At 39.9% G+C, this 23,061-nt stretch overlaps 1 protein-coding gene across 2 annotated transcripts in view; it reads right to left on the bottom strand.

Annotated features, from left to right (window-relative positions):
* CA8 (carbonic anhydrase 8) overlaps positions 1-23,061 on the bottom strand; it is a 101,332-nt gene that overhangs the window by 68,972 nt on the left and 9,299 nt on the right. For both annotated transcript variants that reach the window (XM_037167503.2, XM_037167512.2), the window contains exon 3: positions 17,253-17,377. In XM_037167503.2, coding sequence (XP_037023398.1) covers positions 17,253-17,377 — 125 coding nt within the window. The remainder of the gene's footprint in view (positions 1-17,252; positions 17,378-23,061) is intronic.

The raw sequence follows: 23,061 nt of genomic DNA, 5'->3' as shown, positions 1-23,061 counted from the left end.
CATAGGTTGTGGCATGGAAGTCTGGACTGATTCAGGAGGTATAAGTGACCGGCTTTGGGGCGGAGCCATTCTACCCCCTTTCTGTGAACCTGACCAGCACTGATGGAAACACACTCCCCACTTCTCGTAGACCCAACCTCTGGGCTCCAGAGGCCCCCCACACACCTGACTACTACAGGCTCCATCCTGCCAAGGTTAGGGCAAAATCTGGGAAAGATGTAGTTGTGGTGGCTCTGGGGAAGGGCATCACAACCACCACCTTCCCTGAAGTCTGAATGACACCTCCTCTCACAGAGATTCACTAGCCCCATCCTGCCAATTCCACAGAGGCTCTTTCAGTGACTGAGCCTGGAAGGCAACTAGAGGATGAAGGCAGGTGAGAGTGAATCTCGGGGTGCCTTGGGACATTTGCTGGCCAACTACCAGCCCCAGTGCTGGTAAAAGCCAGCCCTAGAGTGTAGCTTGGTCCTTCCCAGGTGCGGTCAGGCCCAGCAGAGGCATCCAGAAACCACAGATAGGTTGTAGCTTCACACAGAGTGCCAAGGGCCAGGCATGGTTAGCATCTGATATTGGCTTATGCCAGCATCCCTCCCAAGGGGCCCAGAACCAATATACCAAGTGGCCAGCTTCATACAACATTGGAGCAGGACCCAAAAAACTTCACAAACAGCATATCCAAAGGAAGAACACAGCAGTTCCTGCAAAGTGGCTCACACAATATGGTCAGTGTTGAGCCTCACACTCAACTAGCCTGAAGGTCGATCCCAGGAATGAATGAGCCAACAATAATCAAGACTCAAATACAACAGGAGGGCCCACACAACCTACACAAGAGACAGTACCAAAGTACCCAGCTCAGGAGATCAAGGAGACCACACTATCTGGCTCCACAGAACACCTACTACATAAGACCACTGAAGGAAGATTGAGGGTCATAATAGATCTATCTAATACATAGAAACAAATACAAAAACACAGCCACAATGGGAAGACAAAGAAACAGCCACCAAATGAAAGAAAAGGAGGAATCTCCAAGAAGAAACCTAAATTAAATGTTTAGCTATCTATCATAAACAGAGTTCAAAGTGATAGTTATAAAGATGCTCAAGGAACTTAGTAAGAACTACAATAGCATGAAAAGGGACATATAAACCATGAAAAAAAACCAGTAAGAAATGAAGAGTAGCATATATGACATCAAGAATACACTGGAGGGAATAAAAAGTAGATTAGATGGAACACAGGATCAAATCAGTGATTTGGAAGACATGGTAGGAAAAAACACATAATTAGAGCAACAAAAAAAAGAAATAATTAAAATGAATGAGAATAGTTTAAGGGAACTTTGGGACAACATGAAGCATAACAACTTCCACATCATAGGTATACCAGAAAGAGAAGGAAGAGAGAAAGGGATCAAGAGCCTGTTTGAAGAAATAATGACCAAAAATTTCCCTAACATGGCTAAGGAAAAAGACACAAAAGTCCAGGAAGCACAGAGAGTTCCCAAAGTGGCCCACCCAAACACACATCATAATTAAAATGCCAAATGTTAAAAACAAAGAGAGAATCTTAAAAGCAGCAAAAGAAAAGCAGTTAGTTACCTACAAGGGAGCTACCATAAGACTGTCAGCTCATCTCTGACCAGAAACATTATCAGGCCAGAAGGAATTAACATGGAATAGTAAAACAGAAGAAAAGCTAGGACCTACAACCAAAACTACTTTACTCAGCAAGGCTATCTTTCAAATTGAAGGGGAAATATAGAGCCTCCCAGACAAGAAAAAGCTAGAGGAATTTGTTACCAACAAACCAGTATTACAAGACATGTTAAAGAGCCTGGTTTAAGAATTAGAAGAAGGAAAATAATAATAACAACAATGACAAAAAGACCAAAGTTAAAATGGCAATAAATGCATACCTACCAATAATCACTTTAAATGTAAATGGATTAAATACTCCATTCAAAAGATATAGGGTAGCTGAATGGATAAGAAAGCATACATATGCTGTCTACAAGACATCCACCTCAGAACAAAAGATACACACAGACTAAAGGGACAGGGATGAAAAAACATATTTCATGCAAATGAAAACAAAAAAAAAGCTTGGGTGACAATCTTTATATCTGACAATATAGACTTTAAAACAGAAACTACAATAAAATACAAAGAAGGACACTCCATAATGATAAAAGGAACAATCAACAAGAGGATATAACCCTAGTAAACATTATGCACTCAACACAGGAGCACTTACATATGTAAAGCAAAACCTGATGGACACAAAGGGAGAGATTGACAGTATACAGTCATAGTAGGGGCTTTTACCAATAATAGACGTACCAGCCAGAAAAGCAACAAGAAAACAGCAGCCTTAAAATGACACACTAGATCAGATGGACTTAATATCTTCAGACCACTTCACTCTGAACAGCAGAATATACATTCTTTTTGAGTGCACATGGAACAGTTTCCAGGACAGACTACATGTTAGTTAACAAAACAAGTCTCAATAAATTTAAGAAGACTAAAATCATATCAAGCATTTTCTCTGACCACAATGGTATGAGACTAGAAATCAACCACAGGAAAAAAAAACTGAGAAACACACAAAAACATGGAGGCTAAATAACATGTTGCTAAACAATGAATGGGTTAACAATGAGATCAAGTAACCCAAAACCTATGAGACACTGTGAAAGCAGTCATAAAACAGAAATTCATAACATTACATGCCTACCTTAAGAAACAAGGAAAATCTCCAATAAATGATGCTACTTTATACTTAAAGGAACTATAAAAAACAAAACAAAAGAAACCCCAGCAAACAAAGCCCAAAGTGAGTAGAAGGAAGGAAATAAAGACCAGAACACAAATAAACAAAAGTGAGTCTAAAAAACAATACAAAAGATCAATGAAACCAAGAGCTACTTCCTCAAAAAGATAAATGAGATTCTCAAACATTTAACCACACTCATGAAGAAAAAAGAGAGATAACCCAAATAAATATAATCAGAAATAAAAAAGAAGTAACATCTGATATCAAAGAAGTATAAAAAATTGTAACAAATATTGCAAACAACTATGTCGATAAATTGGACAGCCTGGAAGAAATGAATAAATTCCTAGAAACCTACAATATTCCAACACTGAACCAGGAAAAATCAGAGAATCTGAATAGACAGATTACAATTAGTGAAGTTGAACAGTAATTTTAAAACTCTCAAAAAATAAAAGTGCTGGACCAGATGGCTTCACAGGTGAATTTTCCATATGTTCAAAAAAACTAACACCTATCCTTCTTAAACTGCTCCAAAAAATTCAAGAGGAGGGAAAACTCCGAACTCATTTTATGAAACCAGCATTATCTTAATTCCAAAACCAACTAAACACACTACAAAGAAAGAAAATTATAGGCCAAAATCCCTGATAACATATATGGATGCTAAAATCCTCAGCAAAATATTACCTAACCAATTCCAGCAATACATTACAAAGATCATACACTATGATCAAGTGGGAATTGTTCTGGGGATGCAAGCGGGTACAATGTCTGCAAATCACTAAACCTGAAACACCAAAAAAGAAAATGAGAAATAAAAAACACATAATTCTATCAACAGATGCAGAAAAAAGCATGTGATAAAATCTAGCACCCACTTATGACAAAAAGAAACCTCTCAGCAAAGTGGCAATAGAGGGAAGATACCTCAACATAATAAAGGCCATATATGACAAACCCACAGGCAATGTCATACTCAATGGCCTAAAACTAAAAGCATTTCCCTTAAGATAAGGAACAAGACAGGGATGCCCGCTTTCACCCCTCTTATTCAACACAGTACTGGAAGTCCTAGCCGCAGCAATCAGACAAGAAGATGAAATAAAAGGCATCCAAAGGAGGAGGTAAAACTGTCATTATTGCAAAATATCATAATAGTGAACATAGAAAACCCTAAAGATTACATCAAAAAGCTACTAGAGGTAATAAATGGATTTAACAAAGCAGTAGATACAAAATTAATATTGAGAAAACAGTGGCATTTCTATTCACCAGTAATAAACTATCAGAAAGAGAAACTAAGAAAAAAATTCACTTACTATTACAACAAAAAAAATAAGGTACATAGGAATAAACATACCCAAGGAGTAAAAAGACCTGTACTAGGAAAACTATAGCACTTTGAAGAAGGAAATTAAGGAAGATACAAATAAGCAGAAGTATATACTGTGTTAATGGGTTGGTAAAATTATCATTAAAATATCCATATAACCAAAGCAATCTATAGATTCAACACAATTCCTATTAAAAATACTAAATGGCATACTTCACAGATCTGGAACAAATATTCCAAAAATTTATATGAAATCAAGAAAGACCCCAAACAGTCTCAGAAATTTTGAGAAAGAAGAACAGAGTTGGAGGGAATCACTATACCTGATGTCAAACTATACTATAACGCAAGGCCATTGTAATCAAAACAGCCTGGTACTGGCACTGTGGAAAACAGTATAGACTTTACTCAAAACATTAAATGAAGCTGTTTTTGACCCAGTGATCCCACTGCTGGGAATATGCCCTAAGAATCCTGAAACACCAATCCAAAAGAATATGTGCACCCCCATGATCATAACAGTGTTACTAACAACAGCCAAGGTCTGCAAACAGCCCAAGTCCCCATCAGTAGATGTGTGGATAAGAAAGCTGTGATACATTTATACAATGGAATATTATGCAGCCATATAAAAGAAGGTAATCTTTTCTTTCACTACAGCATGGACAGACCTGGAGAATACTATGCTAAGTGAAATAAGCTAGTCAGAGAAAGACAAATATGATATGTTCTCACTTATATTTGGAATATAATGAAAAAATAAAATGATGAACAATATAGACAGAGGCATGGACACATAGAACAGACACAGCTGTCAGAGGGGAGGGGTAGGGAAGAGACCGGATGAAAGAAGGTGAAGGGATTAGCCAAAGAACATATGTGCATAACCCATAGACACAGACAATAGGGAAGGGGTGCAGGGGCTGGGTGGAGGCAGGTAGAGTGAGGGAAAATAGAGACATCTGTAATACTTCAACAATAATAAAAAAAGAAAAAAGCATTTTTTCCAATCTGGAAATAATTCAAAAATGTATAAATAAAAGCCACAGATACACACTCAATTACATCCTCAGTAACGAGTCATCACGTTCAGAGAAAAGGATGGAGACAAATCACATACACTGCATTTGGACTCCTCCAATGTAATGAACACCCATTGGTTGTTTATTGCACTCACTGCTGTGTTCCTATCACTTAGCTCAGGTACTAAGAAGTAGGTTCCCAACAAATACTTGTTGTTCGGACAGATGGAGGAATGGATGGATGGATGGATGGATGGATGGATGGATGGATGGATGGATGGATGGATGGGTAGATAAACACATGGACCTTAACTGGATTAATGAAAGGAAATGAGTTACTTTAAAGTTGGCAACTTGGTTATATACTATATATTTAAATCAAAACATATTTTTATCTGAAGACATATTAAGAGAGATATTTTACTGTAAAACTTAGATCTGTTGAAACCCAATTTAATTTTTTTACCTGCAGCATGTCTGTAACTACCTATAAATTAATTATATATTATATTCATTTATAGAGACTAACTTGTCATTCTCTGCAAATTTGCCTTACATCATAAACTGAGCTCCAATATAAATGTGTCTTTCAAACTGACTTTGCTAAGAAACCTTTTACACAACTTCAAACAATGACAAAGAATAATCTGCTAAAAGAAATACATATATAAAATCAAAGGTAGGCTCAAAGTGACCACTCAAAGGTCAAGTTGTTCTTATACACTTCATCTTCTAAGTGGCAATGACAGATTGCCATATCATGTGGTACCGCTAAAAGAACATCTCTGTTTGCTCAACATGATGATTTATTTTCTGTTCAGTAAACTGTCAGGGGTTTCTACACTAAATGCACTTTAATAAATGAAGAAAATTATCATGCTATATCAAAACAGGAACCGTGATTTTTATGCAATAAAAATGCAAGTGTTCATTAGAATTCAGGAAACATAAAATGTGTTTTTAGTTTTTTTTAACTAAGATGTGAGAAGGAGTTTTGTAATTATGACCGATGAAGGGGCCGTAGCACAAGGTTCTAATTCCTTCATCTGTTTATCCATGAGGCCCGGTCTGCTAGCCCTGTGGAAAATTACCAAGTAATAATTACCAAGTAATACCAAGTCATAATCATAATAGTTATTATATTTAGAGACAAGATGTTCCATTTTCTAGTCAAAATAATAAAACCGTTCAGAGAAGCTGAACATTCAAGTTTCAAATACTCCTTTAGCATCAGTCTTAACTCTGCTTCATGGCAAGATTTCCTTTTTGCACATCAAGCAACCTCAATCCAAAGTATTAACAATCACACTATTAAAAAAAATATTTAATAGCGTGAATTCTCATATGCCACATAAGAAGTGAATGTTGAAAAACTTGCATTGAAATGTTGGGTATGCTTTGGATATAGGTTAAAACATTGCCACAGTTTCTACATTTGAACAGTTTTTCTCCAAATAAATGTCTCTCATATTGGGTGAGCCATCTCTGATGAATAAAACACTTGTTATATGCAAAAAGAAGTATTAACAATCATTGCAAATAAAAGCTCAAACTAGAAGGGATTTTCCTGGTAAGAACAGGCTTTGGAACATGACAAAAAAAAACAACACTCCTTGGAGCAGAAGTCAGTTCACAGGACTCACATGCCTCCCACCATTTCCTAAGTATGCAACTGAGTCACCTTGGTCTGTGACCTCAGATGTGCTCAGCCAAGTACATAGGAGTGAGTGGTCCATTAAACCCAGCCCATTTCTCATGGGGTAGCAAGGGTTCCACCTTCACCATACCACACCCCTATACCTTCACAAAGCCACTCTCCCAGCCTGCGAGGCCAAGGCTTGATGCCACAGCTTCATGACAATGGCCCTATGCAAGGCTAAAATAAACCAGCCTCTGATTGGGGGGAGGGGTGTTGCGAGCAGACATAAAAGCTCCTCACAGGATGAAAACTGTTGTGTTGTCTCTTTCCATCTAAGCCATCAGCATAAACACAAAAAATAAGGGCTAACTGTTTCCTAAATTAAAATTTTAATTAACCAAAATAGACTCTTCTTCACCCAGGCCATACATTATGGTTTCCTCTAGGTAGCCCTGTAACCCTTAACTGTTTGGAGCCTCAGATTTCTCCTGTGTTATTGGACGAGGTGATCTCTAAAGTTCCTCTTAAAAATGAAGTCTTTAATTGCATATCATATATGTGTAATTCTCCCATGTCCTGTGTCACTACAGTCACCTTCTTATACTTCTTTGGAAAGTCGATGGAAGTCTCTATTTTGGAGGAGATCCACAACTATGAAGCTCCACTTACGATATCCATGGAAGTGAAATAACTTGAAAAGATCATCATTTAATACTAAAAAAGCAAACCCTTCTTAGAGCAGTAAAATAAATGTGAGTACACAAATGACTTGGGGGGCAGCAACTCAAAAGGCCAGGTCATTTTTACTAAAAGAACACTTAAACGGCAGACACTGTATTTGTCTGAAAAGAACAGAAGACATATAAGCTATCTGGAGAACTGGGGAGGGAGAAGAAATATTCAGGACTGACACAATATTAGGAGATGGATTCTTCATGTTTGGTTGGCCTATTTTCCAACCAAGATCTGGACTATTCACATTTAAAGAATCCTGCTCTCCAGCATGAAACTCACTTTTTTTCTATTTCCCAATGCACTCAGCTTTCTATAAACAGCTGGTATGTGGCTGGCTCAATTACCACAGCCCTTTCAGAGTATACAAAGCAATAGCTGCTCTTTAAATACAGTATAAATTAAGATAAGCGTTTGACCTATAATATGCTGTGCCTCCTTCTTGGTAATTCACTCTCAAATCATAAATTTTTATTAGGTCCAAAGGGGAAAAAAGTCAAACCCACCATCCATTACCTCCTGCTGGTTTGTGGGAGGGATCAGTGCCCAATCTGACCAAACTATAATTCATCTGTCGTGAAATGAGGCAAACAGAAATAATGTAGCGAGTTTTTTATAAGTTAAAGCTATTCAATTTGTAGGTCCATGTTTATTATTCTGACTGTATCCTTCCCACATTTAGCTATTAAAGTAAAGATACTCTCTCTACAGAATGATGGGGAGAAGGGAGAATTAGCAACTTTTTTCAATTTAAAAACTATTTTTATTTTTCAATTACAGTTGACATACATTCTTACATTAGTTTCAGGTATACACCCCGGTGATTAGACATTACATAACTTACTAAGTGATCATCATGATAAATTTTGCACCCATCTGACAACATACATAGTTGTTAAACTATTACTGACTGCATTCCCTATGCTGTACTTTATCTCCCCATGACTATTCTGTAACAACCAATTTGTACTTCTTAATCTCTTCACATTTCTCACCCATCCCTCCAATCTTCTTCCCCTCCAGTAACCATCAGAAAGTTCATTGTATATATGAGCTTGGTTTTGGTCCAATTGTTCATTTACTTTCTTTTTTAGATTCAATTGTTGATAGATATGTATTATTTGACATTTTATTGATCATATTTTTTTATCTTTTTCTTCTTAGTCTTCTTAGAGAAGACCTTTTATAATACTGGTTGGTGGTGATGAACTCCTTTCTTTTTTTCTTGTCTGGGGAGCTCTTTATCTGTCCTTCAATACTAAATGATAGCTTTGCTGGGTAGAGTAAACTTAGCTGTGGGTCCTTGCTTTTTATCACTTCAACTATTTCTTGCCAGTCCCCTCCAGCCTTCAAACTTTCTGTTGAGAGATCAGCTGACAGTCTTATGGAAGTTCCTTTGTAAGTAACCAACTGCTTTTCTCTTGCTGCTTTTAAGATTCTTTGTCTTTAAACTTTGGCATTTTAATTATAATGTGTCTAGTGTGGGCCTCTTTGGGCTAATCTTGCTTGGGAGCCTGTGCTTCCTGGACTTGTATGTCTATTTCCTTCACCAGGTTAGGGAAGTTTTCCATCACTATTTTTTCAAGCAGGTTTTCAATTTCTTGCTCTCTCTCTTCTATTAATGGCATCACCATGATGCAAATGTTGGCATGCTTGAAGTTGTCCCTAACCTATCTTGAAAAGCCTCCTTACACTACCTTCTTTAGGGAGACTCTTTTTCTTTTTTTAATATATTTTATTGATTATGCTATTACAGTTGTCCCATTTTTTCCTCCACTTTATTCCCCTCTACCCTGTACCACCCTTCCCACCATCATCCCACACCTTAGTTTATATCCATGGGTCATACATATAAGTTCTTTGGCTTCTCCATACTGTTCTTAACGCCCCCCCACTGCATCTATTTTGTATCTACCATTTATGCTTCTTATTCCCTGTGTATTTTCCTCCATTCTCCACCCTCCCCCTTCCCACTGATAACCCTCCATGTGATCTCCATTTCTGTGCATCTGTTCCTATTCTATTGTTTGCTTAGTTTGTTTTTGTTTTTTTAGGTTCACTTGTTGATAGTTGTGAGTTTATTATCATTTTACTGTTTGTATTATTGATCTTCTTTTTCTTAGATAAGTCCCTTTAACATTTCATATAATAAGGGCTTGGTGATGATGAACTCCTTTAACTTGACCTTATCTGGGAAGCACTTTATTTGCCCTTCATTCTAAATGATAACCTTCCTGGACAGAGTAATCTTGGATGTAGGTCCTTGCCTTTCATGACTTCAAATACTTCTTTCCACTCCTTTCTTGCCTGCAATGTTTCTTTTGAGAAACAGCTGAGGGTCTTATGGGAACTCCTTTATAGGTAACTGTCTCCTTTTCTCTTCCTACTTTTCGTATTCTTTCCTTATCTTTAATCTTGGGTAATGTAATTATGATGTGCCTTGGTGCGTGCCTTCTTGGGTCCAACATTTTGGGGACTCTGAGCTTCCTGGACTTCCTGGAATCTATTGCCTTTGCCAAATTAGGGAAGATTTCTTTCATTATTTGTTCAAATAAGTTTTCAACTTCCAGTTCATCCTCTTCTCCTGGCACCCCTATGATACTGATGTTGGAATGTCTAAAGTTGTCCCGGAGGTTCCTAAGCCTCTCCTCATTTTTTTGAATTCTTATTTCTTCATTTTGTTCTGGTTGATTGTTTATTTCTTCCTTCTGCTCCAAACCATTGATTTGAAGACCGGTTTCCTTCCCTTCATTGTTGATTCCCTACACATTTTCCTTTATTTCACTTTTCATAGACTTCATTCTTTCCTCTACTTTGCAACCATACTCAACCATTTCTTTGAGCATCCTGATTACCTGAATTTTGAATGGTACATCTGATAGGTTGTCTGGCTCTTCATTGCTTAGTTGTATTTTTTCCTGGAGCTTTGATCTGTTCTTTCATTTGGGCCATATTTTTTTGTCTTGGCATGCCTGTTACATTGTAAGGGGTGGAGCCTTAGGTATTCACCAGGGTGGGGCAACCCAGGTCGCCGCATGGTGGTGCTGTTTGTGGGGGAGGGATCTGAGAGGGAACAATGACACTTGCTCAGCTCTTGTTGGGCTTTCAGTCACTTCCCACACTCTCCGCAAGCAAATTTGGCTGTTCTGGTGATGATTCCCCCAGTGGGTGGGTTTATTTACATTCTAGGACCTGTGGGTCTCTCCAACAAACTCTCTTGTGAGGCTGGGGGTTTCTCCTGCTGCCTCAACTCCAACAGGCTTTTCAGTCAGTGATTTTGAGGCTTTATTTCCCCATGCAACCCTGGGTTGCATCATCTGTCTTGCTCCTCAGTTGTTCCTCCTCATTTATCTGCACACAAATGTGGGACTACCTGTTCCACCAGCCACTCCCTTGCCTGGTCCACCACCTGGTGGCTCACCCACCCAGGTCCTCCAGCTGCCACCTTGCTGCAAGTCCTCTCTTCCCTGGCTGCCTATCTTTGCCCCTCCTACCAGTCTGGATGGATGTTTCTTCTTTAACTCCTTGGTTGTCAGACTTCTATACAATTCGATTTTCTGGCAGTTCTGGTTATTTTTTGTTTTTAATTTTTTTTTATTTCTTTCTCTCTCTCTTTTTTTTTTTTTTTTGGTTGTGCAAGGAAGCAAAATGTATTTACCTATGCCTCCATCTTGGCTGGAAGTCTGGATTTTGTGTTTTTTTTTGTTTTTTGGGGTTTTTTTTGCTGTTCTGATTGGGTAATTTTTGCTCCCTTATATTCCAAATTGCTATATTCCTAATTTGATTCCTGGCTTCATCTATTCTGTTATTGATTCCCTGTAAATTATTCTTCATTTAAACTACTGTATCCTTCATTTCTGACTGCTCCATTTTTATGCTGTTGAGGTCCTCACAAAATTCCTTGAGCATCCTTACAGTGCTTTGAACTCTGCATCTATTAGATTGCTTGTCTCCATTTTATTTAGTTCTTTTTCTGGAGTTTTGTTCTCTTCTTTCATATGGGACATGCTATTTTTGTTCTCATTTTGGCAGCCTCTCTGTGTTTGTTTCTATGTATTAGGAAGAGCTTCTATGTCTCTTAAGCTGGGTAGAGTGGCCGAATGTAGCAGGTATTGTGTATGGTCCAGTAACACAGCTTCCCCATTCACCTAAGTGGAATTCTCAAAGTGCACTCTCCCTTCTAGGCTGTATATACCCTCCTCTTGTAGTTGAACCTTGATTGCTGTTGACATATCAATGGGTGGAATTCACCCCCAAGCCAATCAGCTGCAAAGACTGGCTGTGACCACCAGTCACCAACCTCTGACCATCATGGGTGATCAGCTGTGCAGAGGGCTACTCCGTAGAGCAGGACATACTTCAGTGGGGTTCTGGTGCCTACTGAGTCCACCCCTTGAGTGTGTCACTCGTAGAGGTGGTTGGGTGGTGATGCTTCAATGTGGTCTGAAGCTGTCCACTGGATGCACTGGCTCAGGGTCCACCCAGGAGATGCAGGCCAAGGTCAGCCACTGCTTATGTTCTGCCAAGGGCTACTCAGCATGAGCTACTAAGCAATTGGTGGATGGCTGCTATTTGTGTTTGGTTTGGAGGTACCCAGGAGAGGCCAAGTTGCTAACCAAGGCTAGCTGCTGCTAGTGTTGGGCCTGGGTTCTCTTAGCAAGAGGAACAAGGCATGCTGAGGGCAGATGCTACTTATTTGAGAGATTTTAGGAAAATATTAACATGATCTCTGAGACAGGTCCTTCTTATGAAAACACCACTGAAAACAGCTTCATTGGGCCTGAAAGATGGGTGGGGAAGAGCCTCGGCAGGTTGCCAGGTTGGGGCAAACGGTGTGAGCCAGTTTGATGGAGTCTCAGATAGGGAGCTGGCTCCGTGTGGGGAGGTCTCATCAAAAGAACAAGGGCCTCTACCAGTACTTCTGTCTAGGAGAAAGCTACTCCTCTAGCACTCACCTAAATCTAACAACTTTCTGTTCCTCCACATACTTCTCTCGTGCTTTTCAAGCTCTTGCCCCAGTGCTGGAGCTCAGGGGGAGTGAGTCCAAATAAGTCTGTGCAAGGGCCCTTTCAGAGGAACTGCCTGGGATTCCAGAAGCCTCCCATCTCACCCACAATCCCACCTGGTTTTTAAAGCCAGAAGTTATGGGGACTTCTCTTCCTGGCACTACAAGCCTGGGCTGGAGGGATGGGGCAGGGCTGCGACCCCTCACCCTTCAGGGGGGACCTCTGTAGCTGAGATATCCCTCCCTATTTTTATCCTTGTGTGTGGGGGTCAGCCTGTTCTGTGTCTCACCCCTCCTCCCACACTCAATGTGGCTTCTTCTTTAACTCCCTAGTTGTTTTATGGCTTCTTATATTTTTCAGCTATATTTCAGGCAGCACCAAATGATGATTGTTCTGTAGCTGAGTTGTAATTTTGATGTGGTTATGGAAGTATCTGAGTACCTATGCCACTATGTTGACCAGAAGTCCCAAGTAATGCTTTTATTTGGAAAAATAAAACTTGGTCATGCTGTTGATCTCCTAATCCCACCCCCATTTTTTTTTTTACATTTTACTAGCCCAGGTCTGTGTAAAAAAGTTGAAGGGATTCATAAGTACAGATTGGTAGTTAAAAAATAGTCATGGGGATGCAAACTAAAGCATAAAGAATATAGTCAGTTATATTGTAATATTATGTATGGTGTCAGGTGGATACTATCATAAATTATATAAATGTCAACCACTATGTTGTATACCTGAAACTAATATAAAATAATATTTAATATCAACTGTAATTAAAAAATTATAAAAATTAGAATTTTACTAATCCAGAATAAAATCTAAATGCTTGGGAAATATTCTCCCATTGAAGTATGAAAGTAGCTGTTCGTGTATGACAATTAATCATATTTAGCAAGAGTTATACAGACCACGAAGTTAGGCTACCTTGAAGTGGCAAAGAAGATGGCTGTCTCCAAAGACAGATGATGAAAATAAAATATATAGTCTGAAAGTTTAATGTGCATCTATGTACCTAGCAGTTTTTTTGTTGGTTAGATTTGTAACAAAAATTAATAAGAATGGAATAATTCTAGTGGTATGGCAGATGCACAGATCATACCTGTGTTAGCAAAAGAGCTACATTTATACTCACATGGCATTGATGATTGGATTTCAAAAGCAAACAGGTCTAATGACATCAAAGGAAACATGAAGCTTCCACAGCCATCAGGACGAACAAACAGAAATTAACTTGATAGATCTCAAACTTGTCTTAAATCAACAACTCACGTGGCTGTCTTGATTAAATTCACAATGCAGAATATCCACACATTAAATAAAGTTATGTTTCAGGTAACAGAAAGAAAAATGCAACACAATTTTTTTTCTTGTTAAGTTACTGTCATTAAGCATAAACCTGAAGTAGTTGTATAAAAGAGTTCAGGCTTTATAAGATGAAAGCATGGTGAGAAATCTGTGTTTCTGAAAACTAAAAATCTTAAGAAGGAACAAAAATGGCATGCTTTATCCATCTTGCTTAAGAAAAGAGCTTCAGTTTAAATTGTTTAAAGTGACAAATTGTGTTACTTTTTGAAACAAAGTGAGTACTGGCTTCTAGTAGGATTGAAACACATTCAGAATCTGTATTTATAATTTTTAAAAGCCAAGAAGGAAGTCGATGAATTTCTGTTAAAAGCCATCCTTGTGTCACATGTAACAGACATAATAAATATCTGTTTACAATGTTTAATAAACCAACCATTTGAGTTTAAGCAAAATCAACAGAAAGGAAATAGGTATTGATACTCGATTTAGAAATTAAAGTTAGTCCTAAAATGTAAATAAAATATGGGAAAGTGTCTTAAAGTTTTTTAAACATGTACCCAAAAGGGCACCTGGTCCCCACACACAGCTGTCCAGTTGACTACACCCTTGTGTTCAAGGTGACCCTCAATGGCAGTTCAGGACCAGGGCACCAGTGGCAAGTTATTGACCCACCCCCACACCAGCCATCTCACTCCCTCCTAGTCTAGTCTGTGCAGAGTTCCTCTCTCCTCGTCAGCACACCACGTGTCCCTGTCCTTCTTAAAGCCCAGCGCAGGGTCCATAGCCTCCACTGAAACAAACAAAACAAACAAACAAAACAAACAAACAAACAACCCAGTTGGCTCGGAGCCACCCCTTCAGTTCTCCGCACCCACAACATTTATGCACTCGGTCGGGTATGTCACTAAACAAACATCGGAGACTGATACAAGTATCTTCTCTTAGATTGGTTGAGGGATAATCTGGGGTAACGAAACATATAAATATTATTCATAATACAGTTTGGAAAAATTACAGTGAGTAATCCCATGATGCTGAAGACAAATATTTCTGCAGAAACAAAGCCTCACTACAAGAATTTAATTTTCACTCCAAACAAACCATTACCTGTGATTAATGGGCCGGAGCGGGCACACCACCACTGAGGAGCAGGACCAGTCGGAACGTCTGGCCCAGAAATTCTATTCAGCCGCAGAGCAAAGAGCACACACCACTGACCCACCTAATCTAATTCAACTTTTCCAAGGCTAAACACTGTGTGTCACAAGCAAAGCCACTGAATTCCCGTCCAGAAGCTGTTGCCTACCCAGTCGTTCCTGTCTCTCCCGAAACTTTTTATTATTTGAGTGTATCTTTGAGGACTGGTGGAGACAAAATGATTAAGCAGCCTTTCAAATTCAAAGAATAGAGCAGAGCCTCGGCCCTGGCAGCCCTCACTTTGCTCTCCACTGCCCAGGAGGTTTAATTGTTCTGGATCGTTGTGTGTCCTCCTTCTTCTCTGAGCCATTCTGGTGTGAGCTTCTCCTTCTCAGGTTGAGTGAGGACAGAGCGGTAGCCAGAGGTGACGCAGAGACAGGGCAGAATTGTCCTGGGGTATTTGAATTGAGAGGATGTTTGTAAGCTTTGAGAAAAAAGCCCCTACAAAGGTGACATTGAAGATCCAACCTTCCCCATCAAAACCTTCAATAAGCTGTTATTGTCCTCATCATCGCAAGAGTGTGTATATATGTATATACACACATATACATATATACACACATATTACATATCATATATTCTCTTCAACATACTGCTATTGTTTTCCCCCTTCTATCCTCAAAACATTAAATATTTTAGCCTTAAGACTTGAGGTTTTTTAAATTTTTTACTTATTTATTTTTAGAAAGAGGGGAAGGGAGGGAAAAAGAGAGGAAGAGAAATATAGACCAGCTGCCTCTCTTATGTACCTGGTCCAGGGACCAAACCCACAACCCAGGCACATGCCCTGAATGAGAATCGAACCAGCAACCTTTTGCTTTGTGAGGCAACACCCAACCAAGTGAGCCACACCAGTCAGGGCAAGTTTTTTTTAATGAAAGGGATCTTCTGAGCTTCCAAAGGGAGTTTTTAATTATAACTAATATTGAGAAATACTTACTATACTTCATTTTTGAGGTACATTTATACAAATTACACAGTAGTGATTTCCAGCCACTGAGGCAGAACTGAACATGTGTATCTGACCACGAGCAGTGCCATATAAAACTAGGTACATGTGCAGCTGGGGACAACAGAGAAGGAAGACCGGCATTCAGCATCCACCCATATATAATGCTACCTGCCACTGACGGGCTACATCCTGGACAGAACTGTGCATCCTTCTAAAAGAAATATATATGAGGCCGAGACCAACAGAGACATCTCCTCAATTTGACCACCATGGTTTCTCTCTGATGTCTCTAGCACTGCACTAAAGGATGCAAATCAAAAGGAGAAGAAGGGAAGACTTTTTCTTCGAGAGCTATGTCAGCTAAGGCCGTGTGACAAATTACCAGTCCGGAGGTTTAAACAACAAGCATTTAATTCTCCCTTCTGTAGGCTGGGAAGTCCAAGATCAGGTGCCAGCACATCTGGTGTCTGGTGAGGGTCCACTTCCCGGTTTATAGACGGCTCTCTTCTCCTCCTGTCCTCACAAGGCAGAGAGTAGAGAAGCAAGCTCTCTGGACTCTTAGAAGAACACTAATTCTATTCAAAGGCTCCACCCCCATGACCTCAGTATCACCTCTCCCATCTCCTACTACCAAAACATTGGAGTGGGGAAGAGTTTCAATACACAAATCGGGAGGTGGGGGCACACAAACATTCAGTCCTTAACAGAAGCCACAGTCAGTGAGAAAGACACTTTAGACACAAATGGTTGGAATCCACGAGATCAGTGCCACAGCAGTAATCTAGCAAGTCCACTGGCAGCAGGGGACAAGGAGAAGGCAATTGTGCTGACAGGAGGAACCGAGTCCCAAGAATGAAATGACACTTCAACTAGAGCTAAACTAGGCTTGTAATTAGTGTTGAGGTTTCTCCAAAAGTTATTTGTTTTCAGCTTATCATTGATTCAGAGCATCTACAAAAGTGACCTACTGAATTTGCAGAGGCAGCAGAATTTTTACAAGGGTAATAATATGATGAAACTTAATGGCTTTACTTAACTTTTACGGCCAGTAGCCCATGTGCATTCTTCAAGCCCACTGAAGTGGGGAACCTCCCCCACTAAAGTCCCTGGGAACCTTCATTTGCTGCTCCAAGCTTACATTTCATTACATACTTTTTAATTTTAATATAAACTGGTAAAATTCAAAAGCTATGCATCTACTTTTAAACTAAACCATTTTCAATAATCACTGAATACTTCCCATGAAAAATAAGAATTTTCCAAGATGGTTTGTTACTCTTACCTCCATGGGAAAAGCTTTGAAATTAACAGTGTGCTCAGAACCACGCTGGTTTTCTCTTCCCCAGTGAAATCTAACTTCATACAGTTCAAATTCATGACCTTGAGGCAACGGACCTCCCGACAGAACTGAAAAAAATAAAATAAATTCTATTTAATTACATCTCCAACGTATTCATCAGCACAGCAATATAACCACTGGGGACATGTTTTGCCAAAAAAACTCTCATGAGCTCTACAGATTAAATTTATATAAGAACTACCTCACAACTGTGAGACAAATTCATGCTTTGTAGGTTGGCTGAAATTCTTATAATGGCCAATCAGATACAATAGAAGTTCAAAAACTCTGAAATACTTGGTATTATATGTATATCATTTCACTTCAACTTTGTTAGCTAGACCAAAAAATATGCATGAACTATACTCCCTGAGATATAAACTTAGCACTGATCGGGAAACAAAACTACGGTTTGAGTCTCAGACTGACCAGTAATTTGCTCTAGCTGTGCCAATAAACCAGACCTTGCTCACAGAGCATCCATTTGTAGCAGTAGGCTTTCAATTTAGAGAGTAGGTGTAAGCGAATAAAATTACCTCTGAAGAGAATGATTATTAAGCCAGCCTGACTTTTCAATGTCACATACAATGCAAAAAAATAAAATTATGATAAAATATTAACAATACTTGAAATATGAACATTAGTTTTATAAGGCCATGTCTGTATTTCTCATTTCTGGATATGGCCCAGAACTTTGTCTCAAATATGGGCACTCTAAAAGATAGTAAAAAATAAATTTGTAGAGGAACCAGTCTTGAAGCAATAAAATACTTTCTTCAGCTCAACGCTCCCTGATTATCAAAAGGAAAAACCTGAAATAAAGTTCATCAGAAATGGCTGATTTCAATACAAATAAAGTTTATTTGCATTTTTCTTATAAAAACTCCTCATTCTAAATGGTACCAGCTCACCCTGGCTGGTGTGGCTCAGTGGACTGAGCAACATGCGAACCAAAGGGTCGTCGGTTCTATTCCTAGTCAGGGCACGTACCTGGGCTGTGGGCCATGTCCCCAGTAGGGGGCCTCTTGAGAGGCAACCACATATTGATGTTTCTCCCTCCCTTCTGCTCTCTAAAACAAATAAATAAAATATTTAAATGGTATCACCTAAGAACTACAGGTTATTTTTCAGTCAAGGACCTGACAAAATCCATCCCATTCGACCAGAAGTGGTCTCTCTCGAACAGATTGGCACCGACACTTGGGTTGCCCTTGTGGAGAAAGCAGTTGCATCCGAACCGCTTTCCCAAGGAACAGCTGGTTATCCACCCTCACTCTAAAGCTTACAGGAGAAGAAAGCAAATTGGTGCAATAACATTTACTTGTTTGGTTGATTCTTCATCCCATAACTTGTTCCACAAAGAATTTAAAGCTGCTTATATCAAGGTACATTTTAAAGTGCCAGAAAGCACAAATCAGAAAAAAAGAGCAAAGGTTAAATACAGAGGCAGAAAACAGATGGAGAAATGAGGCTATTGCACAAATGAATTTCATGAAGTCCTTGCTAAAAGTGCCTGACAAATTTGCTTCCCAGCTTTCTACCGGCTCAAAAAGGAAAAAGAGCTACAGTACGAATAGCAATTTTAATTTTTCAAGTGCACAAACCTCACATCAAGGGGGCAGGGGGTGAAATGCATGGCCTTTGGGATACTATCTTCCACAATTTTGATGTTCTTCCTCATATCTGGTCTCACTTGGGTCTCACGACAAATCAGAGAGGTTGGCACTGTCACCCGCATGGACAGGTGAGAAAAACACGGCTGAGAACAGTTAGGTGTAACCTGCCCGGCCACCCAGCTAGCAAGGAACTTGAATCTTCTGACCCGTATCTCAGGGCGAGACAGGGATGGGGAAAACCACATTGCAGTATCTACAAGCATGAGCTGAGAAACAATGAGTTCTTGAAGTCCATCCAGATTTCTAAACTGCAGTCCTGTTTCCCAGGACAATAAAAAATGTGAAGACATGGATCACAAAGGGTGGCAGACACCCAGAAGTGCACTGCAGGCTCACTGAACACCTTCGGTACCACCCAAGCTGTGGATGGAGGAAGGTATGAAATGTTTCTATTTCAACCAGGGTGCCAGTTTCTGAATAATTTCAGAACTCACTCTTTCTTTACCATGGCTATCCAAACTTGGTCTTAAGGAAAACCGAAAAGGAGGCCTGGAGTCTACCCACAGCGTACCCACTTCCCACACCAAAAAGAGGGGAAAGCTCGGAAGACTCTCGCTGTACCCCAGCCTCATCATCAGAACTAGACAGCACACCCCCTCGCTGTGTGCAAGCCCGCCCTGACCCGAGGCTTCAGAGGCGTGTAGTTTGTAACACTCTGCTTTTAAAAGAAGATGAAAAATTATCTCCAAGGAGGCTTAGCTCCCCAATGCTAAGGAAAAAAGAAAAAGGAGTATTGTGACATAAAGTTCATGTCAAAGGGGAAAGAGAATTTTAAAAATTTTTCCCAAAAACCTCTTATTGCATATACCCAGCACAGGTCGCGCGCGCGAGCACACACACACACACACGCACACACACACACGATGTTTCTAAAACTGCTACCGGGCAGTCTACTGGTACTTTCTTATAAAAATAAATGCTATGACTGATCTTCACAGTGATTTCAGGAGGCCAAAAAAAGATCCATTCTTCAAAACTAGAACCCCCCACCTGAACAATGCCCAATATTTCTTTAACAAGAATGAAATGCTTCATTTAAAACTTGGGGATAGAGCTTATATTTTTAAATGCCCAGGAAATTTGAACTCCACAATCTATGTCTTGATGGATTCCAGGCCCACCGGAGACCCTTGCTCACCTGCATTGTACCAGGTGCTGTGTGTTAAGTGTTTTAAGATACACCGATTTTGACAACACAGACAAAATTCCACGGTCTTGTGGATCTTCCATTTTATTGAGTTGACAATGCACACAAAGAAAAGAAATATTTTGCCTGGCCTGGTCCCCCGGGAAAAGGGACAAAGGGGCAGCTTTCAGCCAGGAATCAGGTGCCGGGGACCTTTCACTTTTGCCGCAGATGAAAAATCCAAAGTTAACCCCCACTAAAGTCCTGTGGCTGTACAAAGCCATAAAAAATGACAACTACTGAAATTGAAATTTTACAAGGTGCCCGGTAAATATTACCTGTTCATCTCCTAGGAGTGATGGTATTTATAGACTAAAAATAAATAGTAGCTCTGTTTTACCCATTTGGCAACATCCTCTGAAGGCATTTTTCTGCCTTTTTATAGCTTTTTTAAAATTAGGAAACCAGTCATACCAAAAGGCATATACTCTTCCCAAATTTATGATTATCAAATTTGGTTGAGTGATACTTCGTCACTATATGGCAGGTTTATTACTTGTGATGCCATTAAGCTCAATAAATTTTTTTACAATGAAACAATATAACACCCACACTGACAACATGCTGCATTTTCCTTAGAATAATAAACTTGTGAAAAATATAAAATAAACTGTCATTGCTGCTGCATCTATTTTCATTAATACTCTGTAAGAGTCGTGCCCATCAGGCCTATGAGACATAAAAAGAGGTCCTTATCCAAAACTTGAAGAACAAAATATGGTTCTGTCCAGAAAAGTCCAGCTGCTATTAATATAATGAGAACAGTTTGTGCAACGTCAAATGGACTGGAACACACATGTGTGAACAATGACAACTTCACTGTGACTAGTCAGTGGGGGCAGTAGATGCCATTGAGTGAGCATGTGTACTGTGTGGTTGTTGCATTCAAAATGACTGAGTGAGTAGAGCATCCAATCTGCATGAAATTCTGCGTTAAGCCTGAACATTCCCCCATGGAAACTATTTGAATGATTCAGAAGGCTTTCAGGGATGATGCAATGAGTGCAGTGCACATAAAAGTGTAGCACAAATGCTTCAAAGATCGTCAAGAATCTGTTGAAAGTGACCCATGTTCTAGAAGGTATGCAGCAAGCTGAACACCTGAGAATGTTGAACGTATATGGGCTGCAATGAATAAAGACCAGCCACTGACAGTGTGAGAACTAAAAGCTGATCTAGGAATTCCAAACACTGCTGTGTCCGATTTGATGCAGGATCTTGGCATGAAACAAGTCATGGCAAAATCTGTTCCATAGTGTCTACTACCAGAGCAGAAGCAATGGCGTACTGCAGTTGTTAATAACTTGATTCAAACCACTACCAAAGAACCAGATCTCCTCAGGTCATAACCACAGATGAATCCTGGGTCTCTGGCTATGATCTGAAATGAAGGCCCAGCTGTCCCAAAGGAAATCACCTGGCTGTCCACGCCCGAAGAAGGCGCTTCAAAGTTGCAAGATCAAGCCCATGTTAACTGTGTTTTTTGATTGATAAGGTGTTGTCCGTCATGAATACACCCCTCCAGGCCAAAAAGTTAACAGGGAGTACTACCTCAATATTCTTCCCGGATTGAGAGATGCAGTGTGACAAAAACAGCCACAGCTATGGGCAACTGGTGATTCACAGCTTCATCACATCTGTCACATCTAGTGCAGTTTTGGCAACACATCAAATCACCCAAGTGACTCCTCCCTATAACCCACATTTGACACCGTACAACTTCGGGCTTTTCCCAAAACTAAAATCACCTTTGAAAGGGAAGAGATTTCATACCATCGATGAGATTCAGGAAAATACAATGGGGCAGCTGATGGCGATTCCAACCAAGGATTTTGCAATGCTTTGAAGAGTGGAGCAGATGCTGGGAGAACTGTGGGAGGTCCCAAGGCACCTACTTTTGAGGGGACTGAGGCATCATTGTTCTATGTACAATGTTTCTTATATTTTGTATCTTCTTCAATAAATGTCTATTTCCATATCGTGTGGCATATCGTGTACTTTCTTAACAGAACACACAGACACACACAAACACACACACCCCTAAATCTACTTAAGCTTCTATATCCTTTGCTGAAAATAAATTGCCAGATACTTTAAAGGCTGATGTTGATCAAAGCTTAGTTCCTTCATTTCATTTGAGTCCAACACACACATTTTAAGATGAACTCCATGCCCTGTGCCAGGTACCAAGTTGACGAAAAGTAGCATGTAGTCGTAGTGTTGGCAAGGCATTGCATTAGGACAGTGAGGCAAAGTGCACAAGGCACTAAGAGAGCATCCAGCACAGGCCAAGCCAAAACCAAGGGGATCCGAATGTCAGGGAACTTTCCACAGGAGGTGAGAGCTAAGCAGAGCCTTGACAAGGAAGCTATCAGAAGTGAGAACATACACTCCAGCAGGGAGAAGAGGCTGGGAAAGGCTCAGAGCTATGAGGTAGCTTGAATGTGTTCCAAGAGAATAAAGGTAGAGGTTACCGGGGCCCAAGCCAGGCCTCCAGATGTGTGAGCATCAGCCCATGTCAGCCCACGTGGGACCTGCAGCCCACATCAGGAGCTGGAGTTCGGCGTTCAGGGAATCATCGATGGCTTTTAAGCAGGAGACTAATGTTTTAAAATGCAAAAATATTACTCCACATCCACATGGATGGTGGACCAGCCAAGAGCAAGCCTAAGCAATCAGCAAGCTGCTGTCATAGGCCAAGCGAACTTGGTGAGGAGATAGAGACGCGTCCCCAACAGGGAGGGACACCAACACCAGTGGATCCTATGGTCCCCAACGGATCCAAAGGCCCAAGTTCATTCTTGGAAGGTCTACAGATTTCATAACCTCAGTTTAACTCTTAAGGAATCCCAAATGTATTCATAAAACATTCCAAAAAATAGTACTAATT

The sequence above is a fragment of the Artibeus jamaicensis genome, unplaced genomic scaffold (assembly GCF_021234435.1).
Source record: "Artibeus jamaicensis isolate MK-2021 breed Jamaican fruit bat unplaced genomic scaffold, CSHL_Jam_final scaffold_916, whole genome shotgun sequence".
In the NCBI taxonomy this organism is placed as follows: domain Eukaryota; kingdom Metazoa; phylum Chordata; class Mammalia; order Chiroptera; family Phyllostomidae; genus Artibeus; species Artibeus jamaicensis.
This window is presented reverse-complemented; position numbering and strand designations above follow the sequence as displayed.